A 25,391-nucleotide genomic window follows, 5' to 3' on the forward strand; every position below is an offset into this window, starting at 1 on the left:
CATTCAGCCATGGTAAGAAAAAAAATGTGCCCGGACACAGAAGGTGGTGAAATAATGTCTTCACCCGTATGAAACCCAAAAAATCCACCTGTATTGATGTCTTTGTGCATCTCCTCATTGGCCCCAAATTGGTGTTGAGGTTGCAGAGCGTCCATTCCCCTTTAAATATGTTGTACCAATTTCTACATCTACTTGTTAATCCTGATAAAATTATTAAGTGGCTCAGCCATTATTATGCCCATATACCTTCTTATAACCCTTAGATTTTTAGGACATTATTTTACCACTTGACGAATGTCCTTGGCTTAAAAATTTTCACAAATTGAGAGAGTAACTTAAGCTCTACTTATCCACAAAATTTAGGCTCATTAATTTGATCCACAACATGACAAAATCTTAGCATCATGGCAAGTTGACATTATCTTGAATAACTTGGCCTTTATTGAAGCGGTCACGTGTATATTTAACAGGAAAAAAAAAAACATCTTTTAAGCGAGGGAAAAGTTTGAATGCTTTGAGAAAACAATAAATAATGGATTGTTGGTGCATGGCTTGGTTAGAAGTGCCCACAATATGGTTCTAAAACTTGAATCAGCCAATATCGACCCTACTGATCCCATGATGGTTCTCAAAATTTTCAAACTTCGCATTATCCCATAATGCGTGGCTAACTAGAATGGACTCAACACTTATCTTTTTTTCTTCCACATGAAATCACTTTTCATCTTTGTAATAACAGAAAATAAAACAAGGATTACTCACATGTACGACCAGGAGATCCTAATGCAATAGATGACTGGAACCAATCTCATGGCTAAGCTCTTTTCCTTTTTTAGAAATAAAATCTGCTGGATAAGTAATTCTCAATGACCCTGATAAACATAAGGGACTTATTCATTATTATTCATTATTAATTAGCACACCTCACCCAACAATAAAAAGAGAAATACTGACTCGGAACGTGGTACTGGAAAAGAGAAAAATAAGAAAAATAAGAAAAACACTTCAAACTCAAACTACAAACTTCAAACGTCAAACTTCAACAAGGGAAGAACTAATCAAGGAGTGTCCACCACCGTAGCCGCATAGTCGCCGTCGTAGTAGCAGCGGCGCAACCGTGAGTCCTATGGCCGGAGAGCAGCTAATTAATCATTACAGCAACGGTACATGACGAACTTCTCCATCAAGCGAGGACACTTCTCACAAGGACAAGGCATCTCTTCCGGAATTTTCCCAACGGTTAGCGGCAGGATGAGGCGATTGCAGTGAAGCTCGGTGTCCTGCTCTTTCACGTATTTAATTACGTCCATAAAATCGTACCTTTCAAAGTAGTTCAAGAACACGTCCCCCTTGGCTTTGACCTCAATTTTGGTTCCCCTACTGATCAATGCCCACCCATTCTCGCTGCCATCGAAGGTGAGCATGGATGTGATCCCCATCATTATCTCATCATTCTTGATGGAGCTTGTGGTTTCCATCCTGGATTGCCACATCCCCTCTAGCCGGACCCAGAATTTGGACGCTAGGTCTGGCCAACAATCGCTCAGTTTTTCCTTCTGGATGAGGGCGAAGTTATTCTCCACTCGCTTCGTTTGGTATCTCGCCCCCATGTACACCATCTCCAATTGGATATTAGCTTTCTTCGCTACTGCTCTTGCCTTCCTCGTAAAATTTCTTATCCAGTTTATGTCTTCTCCTCCATACAAGCAAATGAATCGTTTCTCATTTATCTGTTGCATCAAATGAACAAAGCCTATAATTGCAAATCTATTTTGAAGAACATTCTTTATAGTATGTTAGTCTCCTCTATTGTTAATTGTAAGTTTTACTTTGTTTCAAGAAAGATTAATAGCTTGGTTGACTCTCTGATTAGGAGAACTAACATGTATAAAATTAAATCCAATTCTGATCTATAGATTTTTGGGTGTCGAAGTCTATCCATGAGATATTCACGTTAATAGTAATAAATTCCAAACCTTCTCCCTTGATGAAGGGAGTTCGGGGATTCTTGCATGAATTTGGATCGACTACTCGTACGATCACATGGGTGGATGGTCAACGCCTGTCCTTTTTGTTTTCATATATACCCTTCTTCACTCTTGTAATGGTAAAAAGTGAGACAGGTATTGAATCATCACATGTAAGTACAGGTGATAACTCGTTAAACCAATTCAATTTCTTCCTTAAAAAAAAAAAAATTGCCAGTTAGTTGTGGAGGTTACCCATTGGATGATGTTTGTGCCTCGATCAATGGTTTGAAACAAAAGTTGAAGTCCCCAGGTCGCTTGAGTCCATAGCTGTACTTCAGTCTTGATGGTGATAGAGAGATCAATGCCTCCCCAGACCTTTATCCTGGGGAAGGCATTGTGACTGATGATCCTGCCCTGTGGATCCAACACCACCAGGATGGGTTTATTGTTGAAGTGCCACACCTCCCTGATGTACTTAAACACAGCCAAGTTGATCACATGTTCATGGTGCACCAAGTACCACGGCATCTTCTTCTTCATTAGCATATCCACAAAGTCATCCCTTTTGGATTGTTCAGTCTTCCCTAGTGGAAGACAAACCAGTTCGTATTGAGACACTTGCTTTGTGTTTTTATACAAATCAACCAGAATCCCAATCTCTTCTCTGTAGATGTTCAAATCAGCTGATATCAGTAATAACACATTTTTCTTCTCTAACTCTTCAACGCCAAACATTTTCTGGCTGGTGACTTGGAAAAGAGGCTTTAGACCATATTTGGTGTTCAACACTGCGTTGAGAATCTCTATGTTGTCCGTGGGGATAATTGAGAAGATTTGCACAAGCTCTTGATAATATTCGAATATTATCTTCTCCTCTGCAATACCACCACAACGATATCAACATAAGAAAATTTAGAAAATGCATAAATTCAACCGAGAGCAGATCAAGTCCTCGTATGAGAATGTTCTTGTACGAGCTTGTGAGGAACACGTGGATTCACTAAGAGAAACAGTAAAGTCCACGTGTTCATCACAGACCCGAACTCAATTTGACCCTTCCTTCTTATTATTCACTCACCATGGTAGCGTGTGAAGCTTTGGAGTTGCTCTTTAAGGTAGCCATGACTTTCATTGAGTTTGTTCCATATTTTGGAAAGATCCTCATCCTCAATTCTTGAAAGAGTATACTCATAACCCAAGCCAAGGAAGCCGAAGATCTGGGGGCCGCAGGCGAGGACGCTCCTGAAAGTCCAGTAAACAGAGGTTTGAACAACCGATTGATCGAGGGACTTCTGGCGTGGAAGCTTGCAGACATTGACGACGCATTCAATCACGGTTTCCATGGCCTCAATAAGGATCCTCAGCTTCTCTAAAGGCTTTGATTTGTTCACATCCACCACCCCCAGCAAGAAGAACCCCCTGTAAGTGACCGCAAAGGCGGCCAGGACTAGAAGCACCTTCGCATCCCAGGAGTAGCTCGCCAAGGTTTTGATCAGTGACGACATCGTATTGTCCTTTTCTCCAGTGCATTTGCACGATATCTGTCATTAATTAATTAAATACGTACTACCAGCTGAGGAAATCTAAGTTCATTTTATCAACTTACATTAAATCTCTTTCAAAATTGATGTGGGATCAACCCTCATGTAGAGAGAAAATGTTAAAACTAACCTTGCATGAGATCTCATGTATGGTTTTAACCAATGCTTCAAAAGTTGCTGCAGAGGTCTTCCTCTTCAAGCTTTCCATGGCATTACCAACGACCTGAGTAAGAGAGGCAAAAGCATAAGATATATCCAATCCAAATGATAACTTGCCGTGCATGTCCTCGTATGAGAACTATTCTTGCATGGTGTTTGATCCACACATGGAATTTACTCAATGTAAAAATCTATTGTAAGAAAAAAGAGAACAAATGAATTCCATACATGGATCACGCCGGAATCATAACCAATATTGATAAAATCAATTGGTACGTACGTACCAGCTTAGATTACTCTTAATAGTTTAGCGTATCCCTAAACATAAATTACATACAGCGATATTGGTGGTGGTGGTGATGGTGGTGGTGGTGAAGAGGTTGAGGATGTCCTTGATGAGTTCGAGAAGAGGCTCCACATCGACCATCTGGCAGTTCTGAGAGTGGGTAGTCATGATCAGCTGCATCATCTCATTGTCGTCTTTGTCGGTGAAGATGCGGTGTTCATCCCTCATCAGCTTCATGAACTGATCCATCTTCTTTCCTTCTATCTCTCTGTCTCTCTCTCGGTGAATATAATTGAGTTAGAAAAGAAAAATGTGCCAAGTGAGTTCGATTCCAAATTTGGGCAAGAAGCCCCTCTTTATATAGCCATTACAAGGGTAAGATGGCTCCGAATTTTCCTCATTTTTAGAATAAAGAAAGACTGAAGACAACAACCCAAAAGACAATAAAGAAAGACTGCCGATAAACAACACATGGATAATAAAGAGATAGATTACCTTCTCTCATAAAATATTAAAAAAATAATAATAAAGAGATAGATCCAAAAGACAGCAAAGAAAGACGACGAGAAACATTGGCCCCATAGGTAATAAAGAAAGACTAGGGTTGCATCAGAGTTGGATTGTGTGTTTTTAAAAATCCCAGCATAATCTTAAGTTCCTTTAATTGGCCTAGAATCGACCTAACTCTAACTTTGGGTCTGAAAAATCCAATCTTGACCCCAGCGGTTAGGGTTGGATCAAACTGACCCTGATTAACCTTGATCATGGGGAGAGGAAGGAAAATGCAGGGGCTAGGCCAAAAAGAAGAAGAAGATAAGCCGGATTGGGCTAGATCAAGTTAAGCTCAAGATCTCAATCTTAGCCTGGCTTGATCTTAAGTCAGGGCTAAGGTATCTCAGCCTAGGCCCTATTCGGAATCGAGGCATGTCCGGTCTGACAATGCCAAACTTGCACCCCCTAAGAAAAACTCCTAAAACTCTTTCTTTTTTCCCCCCATTGGCTTCTGCCATAATCTTTCCTCAGCTCTCATGAATCATGTAAACTCATATTCATCTCTAAACTCTAAAGTAGGGTTTAAGAATCGGGATCAAACCAATCGAATTTGTCATTGACGCTCTCAAATCTAGCTAGATCAAAATTAGTGCATTCAGTTGGCAAAGATGTCCCTTAAAATTAAAAGGTCATGAGTTCAATTTTTCTTAGAGATAAAAAAAAATAAAAATAAAAATAAAAATAAATCTTTTTAGTGCATGGGTCATGTGTCCATCATGGTTAATTGTCACATGGCCTTTTAAAGGAATTGACCACATCAGCCGATCTGGGTTTAATTGCTCCACATGGTCTGATCTATCTAATCCTGATCTGGCTCGATCGAATTGGTATAGGTCATGGGCTCATAGCTGGTAATTCGATGTATTCAACCATGATTCTTTAATCCTTTCTTGAGAGAATAATCTAAACTTACATGGATCATTGGAGAGAGGGGGAATTTGTTTTCTTTTTTAATCTTTCTTTAGAGAGAGAGAGATTAAGCCTCATGGTGAGCATGGACTTTTACGCGCCACAGCTCACCAACTACAATAGATAGTTATTATTTTTTGACTTCCTCCTTGGTCTTTCTTATATAAGTGTACATGGCCTATGAGAGTTGAGGAGAGAGAGGGAGAGAGAAAATATTTGTCTTTTTCGTTTGTTGGTCTTTCTTTTCTATGAGAGTGAGAGTTCAATTTTCTCGTCGGTCTATTTTTATTTAGAGAGAGAGAGAGAGAGAGAGGGCATTTGAGTCTTTCTTTATTGTTATGGATGAGAGAGAGAGAGAGAGAGAGAGAGAGAGAGAGAGAGAGAGAGAGAGAGGAAGCATTTGAGTTCTCTATCTTTTGTAATAGAGATAGATATATATATACTTAGGGTAATCATATAATTCTTATATGTATATATATTTATTTATCATTTTGAGTGTAATTTTCGACGGTCTATATATATATATATATATAAGAGAGATACTTTAGAAGAGATATATATATATAGATATCTGTATATAAATAGATGAGACAGTATAATATTATTCTAAGAAATTTGGAAATATCCCTATCCCAGTTCCTCCCTCCACCGACCCCACCCTGTAATGGCTATACAAAACAGAGCTCTTGGCCCACATTTGAAAAATAAACTCATTTCGCACCTTCTTCTCCGACATGGATACACCGAGAGAAAGAAAGAAAGAAGAAGATGGAGCAATTTCTGAACCTGACGAGGGATGAACACCGCATGTTCACCAAAGACGACGATAAGGTGATGATGAAGCTGATCAATACTGTTGGGGATTCTTTACCATATTAAACATATGAATAATCCTATAGTGTTTAAAATACAAGAATCATCAACCAATCATAAAAGATTAATTATAGGTGTAGTCCCTAAACCAAGAACAATAAAGTATCCCATCTTAAAATAAATAACCATATAGATTTACCATATCTATAATAATCAATGGGACAACCATAAATGGGAATAGAGAAGTACCTGTGTCCCATGAACATAGATCATGAACCTCTGTCCTATGTGGTTAAACATTACTCCCATAAAAATGACAATGACGAACTACGCAAGTGGAGTTCTTCTACTGAGATCTTCTGCAGCCTCTTACTCTAGGGTTTCCTTTCTTTCTGTGCACTTGCTCTTGTGAGAAAGTCATGCTCCCAAAATCAATAAGGCATTAAGTAAAGTCTGCAGGGACCGTCAGTATTCTATTTATAATAGAATCCCTAAAACCCTATTCCACTCTCACAATGGAAAGAGCTAGGAGTTTCCTAATCAGAGTGGATCTATAATTGCTTGGGCCCAATGGATCAATCGGTATCAGTTAAGCCCACATAAAAATCCTAACAATCTCCCACTTGGGCTACACTGATACTAATGTCTTTCCATTGACTCCTGGCCAAATAATCCCAAGACTGAGCACCACTCAAATAAACTTTGATCCAATCAATAATCTCTACTGTTGAACAATAGTAGAAAATACACTTCAATATACGGCATATAACTATCTAATGTTCCAGACAATAGAAAATTATCAATCCAAATCGCCTGGAAACATATATATATATATATAAGGAGTTGATATCATACCTGTGATCACATGAAATATACATATCCTTATAGGTCCTTTCTTGATCTAAAGATCAGCCTACCTTGAAAACCTCACAAGTAGAAAACTTTGATATTAATCAACACTTGGCAAACTGCCCTTTTCTTGAATTAATATCTTACTTTGGCATACCGCCTATGGCTAACTGCCACTTCCATGGATTTAGGTTAAATACCACCATAAATCACAAACTTTGGCAAACCGCCTGTGGTAAACCACCACTTCTTTGGACATAGGCTAAATACCACCATACATCACAAATTCTGACAACATATCGTCAATTACCTTGGCTAAGCACTGCAATAAATCTTAACAAGCACAGCCTTTAAACTTTGGCTTTTACCACCATGATATCTTTGGTTAAATGAGATCATAAAACTCTCACTAACCAAGCATGTCAAAAACCTCAATAACACCAATGTCAGAAAATATGGCTCTTGAGTACTTTGTCGATAAACTTGGATGACATCACCTTTGGACAAATGTCACCTTTACCTTAGAAAACACACAATTGAACTGAATGTACCACTTTGATGGGTTTCACTCATTCCTATCATGTTTTCAACATTAGAGATGAATATATGTACAGAAGTGTATGCTTTAATGTGTTTCTTACACAATCAGAGACAACACAAACAAATGAAGCATAAATGTACATAAATAATTTAGAGAACAGAATTTAAGATAAAATCAATTCAAAATTACTCCAAAGTCATTATAAACTTAATAGGGTAATAAAATTGTTCCTATTTCCCTTCAGTTGTGCTTTGTTCAGCAACAACACTTGTTTGGGTTCCCTGAGAGCTAAAACCAGATCAAGTAACCCTAAAAATCTCAGGTATGAATCATACACACCAAATAACCGGGCTAGAAAATTTAATATGTACACCTAGCAGATAAACTACACAATAAATGTACATCTAGCAGATAAAACACACAAGAGTCACAATCGTAACTACATTCCTATCCTTTGGGCTAAGAATGTACTGGTCCTCTTGTAAACTCACAAGTATGGTGAATGTAGTGGATATATCCTTCCCTACAAAAAAGCTAGTAGAAATTTTCAACATCTCTAATGAAGCAGAGAGGGTCTACTCTACCCCGAGGATGGGCTCACACCAGTTCCTCAACTTTCAGGAGATAATGGAAGTAACATATTGACAGACTCACTAGGAGGGTGGATGGCCTCAAAGGATATGTAGGCATCACCTTGAGTGCTACGTAGGATGGTGCAACTAAAAATCCTGCCTACAGGAGGCCATTACGACTATGTCTCTATCCTACAAACCTTTGTGACCTATTGCCTATACATAGGTTACCAAATCATTTTATCCTACATACTCATAAGGAACATTACACATAGGGTGTAGTATCCTAGAGAAGGGAATCTTTTCTATGGGAAGATGCTTTCCTCGTTCATCATCCCCTTCGGAGTACACTTTGAGGATGAGGTGGTCAAAAGGCAGGGATCACAACCCTACAACTATGTCTCCCTCAAGAAGATGAAGCTGAGGGCCACAAATAGTAGTGGAAAGGAGGGAGATGATAGTGATGAAGGTCACACAAAATATAATAGATGAGTCAAGTTTCCCAATCGTGAGAGCAAAGATAGTACAGAGCATTTTTTATGTGATACTCTTTTGTAAAACATTTCTAATTTTCATACTATTTACGTATCTAAAATAGTGCTTCTAGTAAATAAGAGGTGCCATGGAGAGCGAAGGTAGGTTTTTCTCTCAGGAAGTCCCATTGATGACCAAAGATCATGATCGGCGTGGCCTAGATGGGAATGGAGATCAGTTTCAAAGGATCACAGATCCCTTTCTACTTGCTGAAATACATCTCATTCCATCTTCTGAAGGAGATACTACTGCTGAAGGTTTAGAAATTCCCTCCCTGAGACCATTATCATATGCAGCAGTTGTAGGCGGGGTAGCAGTGGTAGGAGGTTCAGGTGTTTGTGAGGTGGAAGGGTCTATGGAGAACTCTTCTCTTCCAATGGCTGGCAATCTTCCTTCTCCAACAAAAGTTGGGAATTTGACCGGTATCAGAATTCCACAAGGAGCATACTTACGTCAACTCAATAAGCATCAGTTTGCTCTTCTTGGGAGGGCTAATTTTAGGTCTCTTACCATGGATTCCCTTCGAGCGTTGGTGAATTGTTCTTGGTCTCTTTAAGGATGATGTGTCTCTTAAATCTCTTGGAAAAGGGTTTGTACTCTTTCGTTTCAAATCAGAGACGGATATGATGAGTATTTGGAAAAGAGGACCAATTAAAGTGAGGGGACAACTCCTTCGTTTTCAGCGATGGAGACCAAAGTTTAAAGTGGAAGATGAATATATCACGCATCATCTTGTTTGGGTTAGATTTTCAAATCTTCCCCACATCCAATTGCATCTCCAACCCACATTTTATGTTGCATTTTTTTTTTTTTAATGATTTTATCTTGCATTTTAAGGAACCATTAGACAATCAGACATTGGGGTGTCAAAATCTAATCTGAATTGATGAAATCATTGATATGAGTTTCTTGAATCATGTTTCGACAGATTTTTGTGAACTTGAAACCAAATCCCATTGCATCGAAATTGATAAGGCATTTAATCAAATTAAAAATTAGAGCAAGATTAATATAACTTGATAGAAAACCAATATCAGCCCAAAATTCTTAAAAAAAATTAATTTTGTTTCATATTTGTCAATATATTCCCATAATAAATCGAAACCAAACCATTAGTACACCAATAAGAAAAACCAAATACCCGTGCACCCTCATCGTTCCGTTTTGATTTCACTCATTTTCACATTGAAACCAGACCACAGGAGTTAATAGAGAACCACAATGAACATAAAAGTGAAGCACTGGTCGCTCAGCCCACGTGGGACTCGTGGGCCATTTTGGATTGCATTTTCCAATCTTCTGACAAGTAGTCCAAATTAGATAAGTAGAAAAGAGACTTAAGACCTTACTTGTGGAACGGAGGCCCGACAACCCCTCAGCCCCGACTTGAGTCGACCGACCCGATTCCGATTTTTAACACCCCCTGACTCGTATACCTTCACACCCCGGCTGGAGGTTCCGGACGGAAAACGGGGTTTGGTGAGAGACTGCGACTCTTTCGGTCAAAAGGTACTCCTTCCTCTGACCTTACCAACCCACCCTCCCTCCTTCGGGTTGAAATCGTCTATAATTCCGATCTCGTACAATTCCGTGCAATACCATCTTTAGGCGGTGACACGTGTATTGATACCAATACAATGGTTCAGATCTGGTAGAACTAATAAAACATTAAATCAGTAAAGAGGCATTTAAATCAGATCTGGACTATTGCATTGGTATCAATACACGTGTCAACCTTTGAAGGTGGTATTGCACGAAATTGTACGAGATCGGAATTGCAGACGATTTTTTTCCCCCTCCTTCCTTCCTCTCCCAACTCCCAAGCTTACTTCATATACGCAGGTGGTGCTGCCTTTGATCGGAGACGGTGGGAAGGAATTGGTAGCCATGGCCAGGGAAGAACTTGGGCGACTTAATACATCCGTGCTACACAAGGGAAGAATGTCCATAGTACATCATGATTTATCTCTGCAGCAAGCTTCAGGTGAAGAACTTGAGAGGCCTTTCACTACAGTCACTAGGAGAAAATCTCCTGTCAGAGAGGGGGAGTTTGCTGCGCTAAACCAGAACCATAAACGGGGAAAGAGAGGCCACGAGCTTCAGTTAGTTGATGGGATTATTCATCAAGATGGAGAGGGCGTGATTCGTCGCTCTACAAGGGTAACTAATAAAACTGTTCCTCAATAAATTGCATCTTTTGGAACATTAGAGGTATTGGTAATTGCCGAGCTTGTGTGGCATTACAATTGTTAGTTAATGCTGATGATCCTTTGTTTTCATGTATAGTTGAGCCAAAAATTGAGCCTAAGAATTGTACAATTTTTTTTTTATCCCAATGGGATTATGCCAGGAATTTATTCATAATCAAAAAGATGGAACTGCCCCTAACATATGGTTTTTTTTGGAAGGAGAGGGTCAAGCGACTAGTGGTGGTATTGAGTTCTGATCAACATATTTCCATTTATATAGAGCTAAATGGGATTAAATTCTTTCTATCTGCTATTCAGGCTAATTGTTTCAGAGCAGCTAGAAGGCAATTCTGGTGTGATTTGCGTTTCTTGGCTGGTTCTTTTGTGCCTTGGCTTGTGATTGGGGACTTCAATGCTTATATATTCTATCATGAAAAAAGAGGCCCTGGAAAATTTAATCATGGTTCTTCAGACGAATTTGCTGCCTTCTAGGATTCTGCTTCTCTTTTCTCAATGCCTTCTACAGGTTTAAAATTTACCTACTCCGATAATAGAAGGGTTGGAAGTGCTAGCGCCGTGCTTGATCGATGTCCATGCAACAGGGAGCGGATGGAGGTATTTCCTCGATGTGTCCAACGGGTTCTGCCCCGTGATTATTCTGATCACTCTCCGATTGTTCTCAGTTGCTTGGAGAGTTAGCTTCCAGCCAATGCCGCTTTTCGAATGCAACGATTCTGGACTCATCATGCAAATTTTAAAGAGGTTGTTATATCCTCTTGGGTGGCTCCCGTGTTTGGTACCCCAATGTATATTTTCCTGGCTAAGTTGAAGTGTCTTAAGGTGCCATTGAGAACATGGGCCAGATCAGCTTTTCCCCATCTTAATGAAGATGTAAGCATGAAGAAGGCTCTTTCGGAAACAATTCAGAATTCCATTGAGGTGGTGGGTATTGATGATAATCTCTATAATCGAGAGCTACAGACTAAAGAGGAGTATAATAAAGCTGTTCACTGGCAAGAAAAACTTTGAAAGAAAAATCTAGATTAAAGTGGTTGAAGGAGGGTGATTGATGCTCAAAGTGTTTCCATCTCTCAGCCAAGATCAGAAAAGAACATGTCAATGGCTGGAAGAGTGGAACTGGTCCGCTCAGTTATTTTGGGAATGATGAACCATAGCTCTGCTTTTTATTGGTGGCCCTCATCTCTTGTAGCTATTATGGAGAGGTGGATGAAGAACTTCATCTAGACAGGAGAGATTGATACTGCAGAAAATATCTCAGTCAGATGGGATGTTTGTTGCAGGCCTAAAGATGAAGGAGGCTTGGGGTTGCAAAGGCTCAGAGACATAAATAAAGCCATGCTCTGTAATATGGTTTGGAGGGTCAGACACAAAAAATCTATAGCTTGCAGCTTCCTAAGGGTGAGATTTCTTAGGAGTGATGGATCTTTCAAAACAGGATATAAGTCCTCCTCTATTTGGTCTGGTTTTAGAAAGATGTGGGATTTTATGTACTCAAAAGAAGCATGGTTGATCGGAAATGGGAAAAATATAAAATTCTGGTCTGATAAATGGTTGGGAAAAAATCTATTATGGAGTTGGTCGATCTGGAGGGTGGCCCGGCCCTTCCCTGTGAGGGAAAGGTTAGTGCTTTTATTGAAAATTTTCATTGGAAATTGCCTAATGTCAGCTCATCTTTGTTGCAAAGCATTTTCAAGAAGGTCCGGAATATTAAAATTCCTACATATGCCTGCAAGGATGTGTGTTTGTGGAGTTTGTCTTCTGATGGGAGTTTTAGCTCTAATTCTACCTGGGAGGACATTAGGAACAACAATCCTAAAGTCCCATGGGTCTCCCTGATTTGGTGCAAGAAGCTGCAGCCAAGAATGTCCATATTTGGGTGGAGGATGGCACATGACAAACTCCCAACGGATGAAGCTGTTCAGAAAACGGGCATAGCTTTGGTTTCAAGATGTAGTTTATGTGGTGTGAAGGCCAAATCAATGGAGCATATTTTCCTTCACTGCTCTTTTTCAAAGGAATTATGGCTATCCTTTTGTGGGTGCTTCAATGTGGCGTGGAAGAAAACTGAATCCATGGCTGAATTCTTTCAATGGTGGAAAAGGAAGCATAAAATTGTATGCTACAAAGAGGCATGGGCTCTGGGGTTAGTTACAGTGGCTGACCACATTTGGCACGAAAGTAATAACAGATGGCGCAATGGCAAGGTGAGATCGACAAGGTTTCTGAAGCAAATGATTTTAGAGGATAGTAAATCCTCTAAACCAACCACCAAAGGTGAAGTGAAAATAGTCGTTGATGTTATTTGCTGCAGGAGGCTCGGCCTATTGATTCAGAATATGCCCTCTCAGCCTATACTAGAGGTTTATTGGTTTAGACCCCAGGTTCATTGGATTAAGCTGAACTTTAATGGTAGCTCAATGGGTAATCCTGATCGTGCAAGCGCTAGTGGGATTTTTTACGATGATATAGGAACTGTTCTGGACTCCTATAAAATCTTTATGGGTGTTTTAGATGTTTTCCAGGCTGATTTGGAAGGTCTCATGGTGGGTCTGATGTGTGCTCAAGAGTTGGGAATAAATTGCTTGTGGGTGGAGACGGATTCCAGTGTAGTCGTGACCTCCTTCCAGCAAAAGAAAATCCCATGGTTTGCTTTACAGAGGTGGATTTTCCTTCAGCCCTACTTGGAGGAAATTTCATGGAAAATAACTCACAATTTTAGGAAGGCAAACTCGATTGCAAACTATTGGGCTAGAGATGCAACTAAGATGGGGATCTCAAGCTCAAATATTGTTTTCCCCGACCATGTAAAGGAGATGATCAGAAGAGATGCTGAAGGACGTCCTAATTTTAGATTTGGTTAGTTCGCTTCCCTCTCCCCTACTAATGGCAACGCCAAAGGTCGGGGTAGAACGATTTTTGCTTGAGTTTTTCTCATTGTAATTTTATTTCATTTTTTCTTCTCTTTTTAATATAATGTATCTTTAGTGAAAAAAAAAAAGATAGAAATACAATCAGAGAGCTTCAGAATCAGAATGGTGAAGACGGATGTGGGAGCCATTGGTCAGCGAATAGTTGACCATTTTGAAAATTTTGGCAAGCGTGGGGTGTGTAAAAAAAATAACGCTTTATTATCGGTCATCCCAGAGGTCTTATTTGAAGCAGATAATTCTGCCATCACAACTGTTGCACTACCTAAAGAAATCAAAAATGTAGTTTTTGATTTAGATCCATCCAATGCTCCTAGCCCAGATGGATTCTGAGGTACATTTTATAGATCTTGCTGGGACATTGTTGGTAACGATGTTTGCAATACCATCCAAATTTTTTTCAAAAGAGTTATCATGAAGGGCACAAACAGAAATTTCATTACCTTCATTCCTAAGGTGGATAATGCCAATAAGGTGGGACAATTTAGGCTGATTTGCCTTGGAAATTTCTTCTTCAAGCTGATTCCCAAGATCCTCACTACTTGATTGAGCTCTCTACTTCCTTGCTTGATATCTGAAGAGCAGGGTGCTTTTCAGAAAGGAAAGGTAATCTTCTCAGGTATTGGGGTTGCATCTAAATTAGCAAATATGTTATAAAAAAATTTTTTTGGAGGCTATATTGGTATAAAGCTGGACATTCAGAAAGCTCTAGATACTCTTGCATGGAGTTTTCTCTTTGATGTCTTAAAATCCTTTGGATTTTCTCAAACCTAGATTAGCTGGATCTAGATTATCAATCTTGGTCAATGGTAGTAGTCCTATGAGTTTTTTGGGTGTTGAGAGAGGTCTTCGCCAAGGTGACCCTCTATCCCCATTGCTGTTCATTCTTACAGAAGAAGCTTTGTGACGTGGGCTTCGTGATCTCGAAAACAAGGGTCTTGTGAGGCTGATTCTTGGACCAAGGAATGTCTTCACCCCCTCAAATCTCTTATATGTTGACGACCTTTTAATTTTTGTTAGTGTAGAATTGAAAGGAGTTAGGAGTCTCAAGAATTTCTTGAACTCATATCAAATTTGTTGTAGGCAAAAAACAAATTTGGAGAAAAGTAAGATCTTTTTGGGATTTATTCCTGCAGTTCGAAAGCGCAAAATTAAAGAGATATTGGATGTTCCAACTTGTGACTTCCCCACTCGCTACCTTGGGGTGGAGATTTTTAAAGGGCGTGTCAAGAAAGAATTCATCTTTCCTCTCATTGATAAATTCAAGGCTAGACTAACAAGTTGGAAAGGCAAGCTTCTATCTCTTGCTGGTCGTGTGGAATTGGTGAAGACGGTCATGGGCAACATCCCCCTTCATAACTTCTCGATTATTATTGGCCATCTTCTTCGATCATTCATATGGAGAGGTGGCTAAATTTTTTTTATCTAGAGTGATGATGCTGAGTTCTCAAAAGCCATTACTATTAAATGGAGCAATGTATGTAAGCCAAAAAGGAAAGGTGGGCTTGGCATCCACCGTCTCAGAGAAATTAACTTGGCGATGCTAGCTAAGCTTTGTTGGAATATTCGCTCCGACTCAACAGTGTTTGCTTCCTTTTTAAGAGGTTATTTCATTGTTGAGGATGGTAATCTCAAACGGTCTACTTCTTCATCCTGAATTCTTGCTGGTCTTAGAAAGGTGTGAAGCATTGTGCGAGATTCAGAAAATTCGATCATTGGTGATGGCAATCCTAATAGTTTCTGGTATGATCACTGGTTGTGCAATGCTTCCCTTCATGATGAGATTTTGACTGATTATCCATTAGATCTCGGACTCTCAGCTACAATTTTAGATCAAATTACTGATGGCAAATGGGATCTTCCAGCTATGAGCTCCCCTATTCTTCAGTATTACTGTAATAGAATAGCATAGATCCATTTTCCTACAGTCCCCACCGTAGACAAGAGGATCTGGACTTTGACCGAATCAGGGAACTTTTCAATTTCTTCAGCTTGGGATAAAATCAGAAGTAAGAACTCGATTAGGGGTTGGTGGCATCTTGTTTGATAGAAAGGAATCTACCCTAGATTCTCTTTATTTGGCTGGCGATTGGCCCATGGCTGCTTCCCAACTGATGATTTGGTCTCAAAAAAGTTCATCCCCATGGTGTCAAGATGTAGCTTATGCTACAGATTTGAAGAATCCTTCAGACACCTCTTCTTGGAATGTGAGTACTCTATCCAGCTTTGGTCTTCTATTTTAAGGGTCTTTGATCAAAGATGGAGTGGCTTTCCTTTGGTTGAAAGTCTTTTCTCTTGGTGGAAGAGAAAGAAAAATGGAGTGCACTATAACATTTTATGGACTCTTCTACTTCAATTAGTCCCTTTTCATATTTGGGCAGAGAGAATTAGTCTGGAAAGACCTCTATGACTTTTCAAATCTAACTCTAGTGCAGGTTAGCTCTGTTGCTGATCTTATTTTAGCCAAGAAGTTGAAGGTGACTACATCCTTCCCTCGAGCCAAAATAATTCAAGAATTATTTTGGATCGCCCCTACTAATGGTTATTAGAATCTCAATATTGATGGCTGCTCCTTGGGGAACCCAGGACACTCGGGTGTCGGTCGTATTTTTAGAGGAGAAAAAGGAAATTGCCTTGGATGTTTTGCTACATATGAAGGTATTGAATTCAACTTCATGATGGAGTTTGCTGCATCTTTTCATGGTCTCAAGTATGCCTCAACAACAAGAATTGATAAATTGTGGATTGAGTGTGATTCTCAATCAGTGGTATCCTGTATAAAAAATCAAAAAATTCTTTGGTGTTTTCAGCAAAAGTGGCTTTATTATAAGAAGTACTTGGAAAGCACCACATGGATGATAACACATTGTTAAAAGGTGAACAAAAGCAGATAAACTAGCGAAACTGGCAATAGTCACACGTACCTCTTCAAATTGGGATGATGCTTCAAACTTAGTTTTATTTGATCTTAATTGGGATTGTCTTAATAGACCCCAATTTCATTTTTTGTAACTTCTAAGGTTTAGGATCTATGCTGTTGATGGCCATGCCGAAGGTGGTGTAAGATCTGAAAGAACTCTTTTTCTGTATTTCTCCATTCTTTAATTAATCTATTCTTTTGTTGACTTTTGGCATAAAAAATAGTGATGAAGGTCGGGATGACAAAATTGATGATAGGGGTACAAAGCACATGGAGAGAGAGAGAGATACTTACAGGAGGCGGCAAGGACATACATATGGCTTCCTCCACCACCCATGACATCGGGGGCCTCCTAATATGCATTGCCGCCTGAGCAGTACAACTGGGCTCACGTGGTGGGTTGTCTGGACACTTTGGCCTAGATGGTTGGGTAAGGCTTTACTAGGATGGATGGGAGACAACACTTTGGATGGGTGGGTCGTATTGATTGAGCGACGGATGGAGTATGGGCCCCATTCTTTCTACCACCACCAACAATACCTTTAGCAGTGTGATCTGCCAAGTGTTTAGCTTTTTTTGTTTATGTTTTATGTTTTACTTATCTTTTTTAGTTATGAATTCTTCTTATTTCAGATGTATTTTCTTCTTTTATTTATTTGAAAAGGAAAATGGCTTTTACATGTATCTAAAGTAGTTCCCTATTTTTTATTTATTATTACACTTGTTTGTTCTTAGGGCTTTTATTATGGGCCCTAATCTACCAATAACCCTAGAAATCTATTTGATTAAGACAAAGCATCATGCTTTGAAACCACGTTGTAATACCCCATTCCTTAGGATATTGAAGATGTGACGAAGATGCTTACCTTCATCCTATTAGACCTACCAGGATCTCAAATCCAGTATCTTACACTCACAATCCACAATCAAGAATCACTAAAATTAGAGTAGGGGAAATAATAAGTCATAAAAAAAAATTAATTCTTGCTGGTGAAACTAATCGTGATAATATATTACATAACCAATTTAGTTGTTCCATTCAATAAGCAAGACATAAAGTATAAGACCAGAAAATTTAATTATCCTAAAAATATGAAGCCAATAATGGACAATGCATTATCAAGTATGGTGCATTGTAAGCATATTCATCATAAGCACAATCCACATCGTGCTCCTAAGTCTCTGAATTCTACTGGTCTCAGCAGTACTCAACCATGGAAGAGTAAGTGTCGCTACTCATCAATACAAACGTATCTACATCATCATCTATTGAGGAACATAAACTTCTTCCAAGATAAATTCATTTAGGAACAAGGTTTTGAGAACTTGGTATCAGGAATGGGATCGGTCAAGGCCAATACTAATTCAATACCAATCCAGATCGGTGTAGACAACTAATTTTGTCCCCCTGAATATGATGATTTACGAGCAAGGATGAAGCTTGTATTCTCTTTCACAAAGGAATCAAATTTTTGTCACAAACCCAATCAAACCCGGTTAAAGCCAGTGTAACCCAGTCAATCCTAGATATCCCTAACCTAACCCACTATGCATTAATTCATGGAGTACAGTAGAGCGTAGGAGAGACCAAAAATTCAAAATCGATATTGTTTAAATGATACTAGAAGGTTGATCGAAAGTGGTTATTAATTCCTTTTGTTAGAATATGACGATCGAGCCTAGCATGTGCTTGATTTTTGTGTCATTGGATACCATTCATAAATATGGTACCGTCAACGTCCTGAATGTTAAAATGAAACACCTAGGCTAGTTGTAGGGTGCACTAATATTTCAAATTGGCAATCATCCAAAATGAAATCCACTTAAAGTCTTTTGGCTTGCCCTAGACCTTGAATTTGTTGTTGTCCGGTGATGGCATGTCGATGTTTGACTTCGTTTTTTCATGTACTAGTAAAAGATTTCGGGAATTACTAAGAAAATTGTTGTCAACCCTTATAACTGCCAGATTATGGTGAAATTTCCTTTGTTATGGAGAAAGGATTGAATTCAATACCCACATAATTGGATAAGACTTATCAAGACGATTTTGTTAGTATATTGCACGATAAAACCAAATACATGGATCATTTGCAGCAGCCCTAAGAGATCAAAAACCGAACCAATTTGTATAAACCACTTTAGACCTATGGACTATATGGTTTAGGGTACAATTAAACCACATACGGAACCCATATTGGCAGTTTTGGATGCAAAACCAAAGCTGCATAACTCTCTTTTGTGGTTTTGGCGCAAAACCAAGACTGCAAAACACTCTTTGGTGGTTCAAGGTGCACACCCTAAATCGCAAAAGTGGATTTTGTGGTTCAGGATGCAAATTCCAAAACTGCAAAACCCCATTTTGTCGTTGCAATATAGATCAGGCTCCTCTGTAGCACGAGGGTGCACTATCTATCTTGTAGCGTGGGCTACAGTGGCAACACATGGCATTGATCGATCGAAGGGATGAAGCCACAAGGAGATCATTAGAGGAGTGAAATAACTGATCTGCATTGGTCTCCCTGCGACTTCATCCCTCTCCTCCCTTCGATCACGTGTTACCACTGTAGCCCGTACTACAAGATGTGTAGTGCACCCCTGAACTAAGATGTCTACCTTTCTCTCTTACCTACATTGCACCTTCGTGAGATGCCATAAGTGTGTCCCAATTTCTTTGTTGCTGTATTGAACCAAGGCTAATTCATCGGCTATGCATTTTAATTCCTCTGTTGGAAATTTCTTTTCTTCCACTTCTTTGGTGATTACAAATAGGCTGTTTTGTGTTGCTTTCCAAACAAGGTTGTTATGTGCATAAGTAAAATTTTTAAAGTGACATTTCTAGTAAGAACTTTTTTAACCATTAAAGTAGGGTGGTATAGATACTTTCAAACCTTCCTAAGGGCCATTAGATTGGGATGATGCCATAATCTTTTACTCTGATATGACAAACAAAAGAATCTTCAATGTTGAGCTCCCGATTGATACCAATGGTTATTGAACTTAGAGGGGTGAATAGGTTAAAGTTTTAAACTAGTGAACCTTGTTTTTTTTTCAAATTTTTTTTTTTTACTCAATAAAGTGATTGAATAAAATGCGAAAAATGTAAAGCAGCTAAGGTAAAAATTTCAATCATACATTGAACGCCAAGGTTTATAGTGGTTCGAATCAACTAAGTCTAATACATTCCCCTCAAGATTCCATTGATAGGTATTCCACTAGCTTCTTCTTTCAGTACAATAGGTGGGGAAAAGTTCAGCTATCTTTAAATTTTTTAAGGATAAAAGGACCCTACAATAATCTATTCACAGGATGAGAGGATCTTTTCAAAATCTCTTAATGATGAGAGAGTCCTACATAGGGGTGTCAATTCGTGGCCCGAACCGATTAAACCGATCGGGACCGACCGTTTATAGACCGGCCTGGCCCGGACCGTTTATTAAATGTGTCGGGCTTGAGCTCGGCCCGTTTATAAACGGTCGGTCTTGGTTTTGCTACTTGGACCGTCGGGCGCCCGACCGAGACCTACCGTTTAACACCCGACCGAGACCGGCCTATTGTGCACTTGCCTAGCCCGACCCTTTAATGATTGTAGAATACCTATTTTACCCCCCAAATTAAAAAATAAAAACTAAAAAGTAAAAACATGTTCACATTTTAAATAATGGTTATATTTGGTATAATTTTTTGATTTATTGTCATTTTTTTGGGCTTGCATGAGTGGGCCGGAATATAAGAGCACATTTTAAAGAGGGCCCGTTTAAAAACCAGTTAAAGCCCGTTTAACATTAAACATGTCCGTAGCCTGGTTAAGGCCCGACTAAAGTCCGATTAAGGTGGCCCGATTGTAGCCCGAGGCCGACCGACCGAATATAAAGCGTACCATGCCCTCAATAACTAAGCCCGATTAGTTAAATGGGCGAACACGGTGTAGCCTTTGAAAGTCTTCAAGCCCGATTAAGCCCGACCGAAACCGAACCGGCCCGACCGCTTGACACCCCTAGTCCTACACATGTTTAAGTACAATTTAGACACTGTGTACATAGCTTAGTTGTAGAGTTCAACCAACTCTTGGGCCCATAAAATAATTACAAGAAATAAGAGTAGAGGTCAGATGTTACCTAGAACATGACTGCGAGTATGATATGCAAAATATAAAGAACAAGAGCACCTCTATCTATTGAAGCTTTGCATAGAGTGAATTCCAATAAAGAATAAAAGAAAGCTTTTTTTAGTTTTTCTTAGAATGCGATTAGAGAGAATGATTTTCGAAGTAAAAAATAATGTCTTGAATACTTAGATTAATGCTTCATAATTGATAGCAATCATTGTGTACTCAATATCATAGTAATGGATTTTATAGGCATGACTAAGGACTAATTATGGTGATTAATTGGAGTCCAATTGGTCTTATTTTAGGTGAACCGGTTGATTTGTATGGAACCCATTCGTATCAAATCAACTATCCTTTGGAGATATAGGCCTTAAAAACTAGATGTATAGGCTTTCTAAAAAATATATGGTAGACTGTTCGAATGGTTGTTCTGACTGGATTGATCCAGCATTCTGATTGGCCTTTGTTTGTAACCCCACAATACCTCTGTGAACCTCTGGTTCCATCCGGTTTGTACCAGTTGGTGCTTTTTTGCTTGTTTTGGGTTCATTTAGCCAAATTGATGTATGAATGTGTCTGGGATTTTGTATGGATTTTACATATCCTTCACCATATCTCAGCCCAATCTCCTACTTGTCGCCCAAGGCATTTACCTAGACATATTCTAAGATCTTATGACACCTAGAAGGCTCCAGAAAACCCATGTGATAGAATATTTTTCACCCCCTTTGGAAATTATATTTCCCATATATAGACACCAAATCTCTTTCCAAAGAGGAAAGAGATCATCCCCACAAATGGAAGCATCCACACATTCCTTAGTTGAACAAGAGGTCTTTAGTTTATAAATACCAAACCCTCCCACATTTTGGAGATCCTACAATGGTTCAAGCCACCATTATCGATGAGATTTGGGCACTTGAATCACGCATAGGGACTACGTTATTGTACTTTGCATCAGTTTTAGTTTGCACTTACAATACTTGAGCCTATGCCTTCCAACCATCAAACACCCATTACAAAAATTGTATAGGGGTAAGTTCTGTTTACATTTTACGCTTTTACATTTTGAGTTTTACATGCTTAATTATCATACTTTTACTAAGCACAACTCACTATTGTCCCCAATAAGGCAGCAGTGAAGTAAAATCAGTTACATGGATTTCTACTTAAATTTTTTAGGAAACTTCCTTCTTCAAAGTGGTAGATTAGGTCCTGCCATTACCTCTATTGGTTTTAAAATGATTGAGAATAATCACTCTATGTATGTGTAACAGTTTAAGGGAAGTTTCCTTAATCTATCCTTATATGTTAATGACATTCTATTGGTTGGAAATGATATAAAAACGATTGTCGCCACTAAAGACTGGATCTCTTCTATTTTTGAGATGAAGGACATGGGTGAAGCCAATTTTATATTAGGCATCAAGATCATGAGGAATAGCTCCAGGGATTCTCTTGGGTCTCAAGAGATTTACGTAAAAAAGATCCTTAAATGATTCCACATGGATAAATATAAACTCATTGACACCCCGTAGTCTTGATCAGTTTCTTAAGACTGATGAAGAGAAGAATCATATGTTTAAAGTACCTTATGAAATAGCAATAGGTTGTATAATATATGCGATAATTTGCACGCATTTGGATATGCTTCGCAATTGGCATAGTTAGTCAGGATTATAGTAACCCAGGACCATATCATTGACATGTAGTGAAAAGAATCTTTCGATACTTTCATGGACCACTTGTTACACCCGTGCCCTAACTTGGTCTAAATTGAACTATTGTGATAGGTCTCGGACCAGGAGTGGAAAGCCCCATCGAGTTTTGGCTCGCAGCAGCCCATTGCCAAAGGGGAAAGGATGACCCCACTTGCCAGTGCATCTCCTGCTTATCCAATTGGAGGGGATTCGATCCTTCCAATCCCAGACGGTAAGTGACCCGACATACACTTAAATCCTGGCACCCACCAAAACTGTCGGAAGACCATACTTAACACCTAGGGCAACCACCTATGGGAGACCAACTAGAGGACAACAAGCAGTCAAGACACCTAACTGTCTTGACTACCAGAAACAAGCCACTGGAAGCACCTGGGCCTGGATCTGGTGGGATGAATCTGGTGGCCACTTGTGCTGTCCAATAGGCTTCGATGCTCGTGGGTCCCACCACCACACCAAGAACAGCCTTGGATGACCCCACAAACTCTCCCACACCACCCCCATGACTTGTACACCTTATGGTCTATGGAGGTGCGCCCACGTGTTCTGAATGCCGAATTAACCTACTTAGACCAGACAAAGGGCCAACCAAACGGACTCTAAGGACACAACTAGTATAAATAGGAGAGGTGAGTTCATTTCTCACCTCTCACTTGTACAAAACATGGGAGAGGGAAAGAAGAGGAGAAAAGGGAAGAGAAAGGAAGAAGAAGAAGAAAGGGGGAAGAACTCACCTTGGCTCCCGGCTGCCTGCATAGTTATCGAAATCCTTGTCGGAGGTAGGTGTTACTTCTCCTACAACATTCTTTCTCTATATTTTAACCTAGGATAGTTGGACACAAGGTGAATCATGATCCCAGCACCTCCCGGAGCTCGAGGAATGATCATTTCACCACCCCGGTGTGATTGCCGAGCTCAAACCAAGTCCGGTGAGCTCCGACAAACCTTGTGACCAAATGACCACCTAGGGTTTCAATCTCTCGATCGATGTATCTCCCAAATGGCCCAATGGGATCGGGATTTCTTAAGTTTCAAATGAAGGTAGGAACACCCTCTATAAACTCCACAAAACAAATCCCGGTGATTGGACCCAAGCCGAAAAGCCCCAAATTCCATGGGCAACCTCTATGTTTCCATCGGAAACACCCCACCAGAAACACTGGGCCTGGATCCGGTGGCTATTTCTAGTGAGGCCTCTAAGCCTTAGGAGCTCTCTCCAGTGTCACCAGATTCACATATGATGAATCCAATGGATTTTCACCTATTCTGGTGACCTGTACTGTCTAGGTTGGACAGTGTCTAACTTCTTTGGGGGTAACCCCTGTGGCTCCCTTCCGATGTTCCCGAAATGTATTGAGTGAAACAACCGGTTGACACACTTGGAACCAATTTGACATAACACAATTAAGGTGAGGGATGGTTGACTTTTGTTTTTGGGTTGTTTAATTATTGTAGAACTACTCGCATGTGTTAGGTTTTCACATGTTTATAAATTACTTAAATTGTTATTGATGTTCCATAACATGTTTTTTTTTTTTTGCTAAAGATCAGCATGTGTATACTAATAAAAAAATAAATGGGGAGAATGCAAGAGAACTCTTCAAGTTCTTACTCCACCTTCGGCATGGCCATCAGCAACGAAAATAACTCAAAGTAAAAGAAATTAATTACAAATATTGGAACTTTGGTCTTTGAAGACAATCCCAATCTAGATCAGAGACTATAAAGTTAGGAACACCATCCCGGATTGATGAAGTATGAGTAGCAGAGGCATGTTTTGCTAACTTGTCAGAAACTATGTTTATCTCTCTATAGCAATGAGATATCACCCAAAGGGTGCTGTCCAAATAGCTTTTGAAAAATATCCATGATTGCTAAAAACACCATGGATTTTTTTGGTTTTTTATATAGGATACCATTGAATGTGAATCACACTCAACCCATAAATTGGCAAATCTTTTTGTAGATACAATTCTGAGGCCATGAAAGAATGCTGCAAATTCTGCCATAAAGTTTGAGCCAAATCCTTCATAAATTGCAAAGCACCCTAAGCTATTGCCCTTTTCTCCTCTAAAAATGCCACTAGCTCCTGAACATCCTAGGTTTCCAAGGGAACAACCATCAATATTCAACTTAATGACTTTATGGAAAGGAAGAATATACTTTAAACTTTTTGGAAAGGAGAAGATCATCCAATGACTTTATTTGGGTAGGAACCAGATATGAAAAGTCACTGAGATACCTCAAAACAGGATGCTTCGTCAATCCCACCAATTTGAGATTATTATTAAACCTCCTTTTGTTTCGCTCTAACCAAATCTGATAAGGAATGATAATAACTAGAGGAAGCCATAGCATATTACAATGAATTGCATTTTTTTCCTTTTCCACCATGAGAAAAGATTTTCAATATAAGGGAAGCCACTCCATTGCTGATCAAAGTGATTGAGCATAAGAGACCAAAGATGGACAGAGTACTCACATTCAAGGAAGAGATGCGTGAAAGTTTCTTCACTTTTGCAATATAAGCTACACATAGATGCCAACAGGATAGATTTTTTTTAACCATGTCATCCATAGGCAAGCAGCCATGAGCTAAACGCCACCCAAATGCTGAGTATCTAGGATGAAGGCCTTTTTGCCAGACCATCGGCCACTGGCCTTGGATAGGGTATTTTTCTCTTAACTTTTCCCAAGCAGAAGATATAGAGAAAACACCTGATTCAGTAAGAGACCAAATATGACTATCTTGAGTAACAACTGACGGGAGAGAAACCAA

At 39.4% G+C, this 25,391-nt stretch overlaps 1 protein-coding gene across 1 annotated transcript; it reads right to left on the reverse strand.

The window, feature by feature from the left end:
* Positions 1–878: 878 nt before the first annotated feature.
* Positions 879–4,271, reverse strand: LOC122079112 (protein SIEVE ELEMENT OCCLUSION A-like). The gene is made up of 5 exons (XM_042645364.1): positions 4,008–4,271; positions 3,642–3,734; positions 3,049–3,511; positions 2,223–2,845; positions 879–1,730 (listed from the first exon to the last, which is right to left on the reverse strand). The coding sequence occupies exons 1-5, from the start codon at positions 4,203–4,205 to the stop codon at positions 1,146–1,148; spliced, it is 1,962 nt and encodes a 653-aa protein (XP_042501298.1). The 5' UTR covers positions 4,206–4,271; the 3' UTR covers positions 879–1,145.
* Between the last annotated feature and the right edge of the window lie 21,120 nt (positions 4,272–25,391).

Source organism: Macadamia integrifolia, chromosome 5, assembly GCF_013358625.1.
Source record: "Macadamia integrifolia cultivar HAES 741 chromosome 5, SCU_Mint_v3, whole genome shotgun sequence".
Lineage (NCBI taxonomy): Eukaryota > Viridiplantae > Streptophyta > Magnoliopsida > Proteales > Proteaceae > Macadamia > Macadamia integrifolia.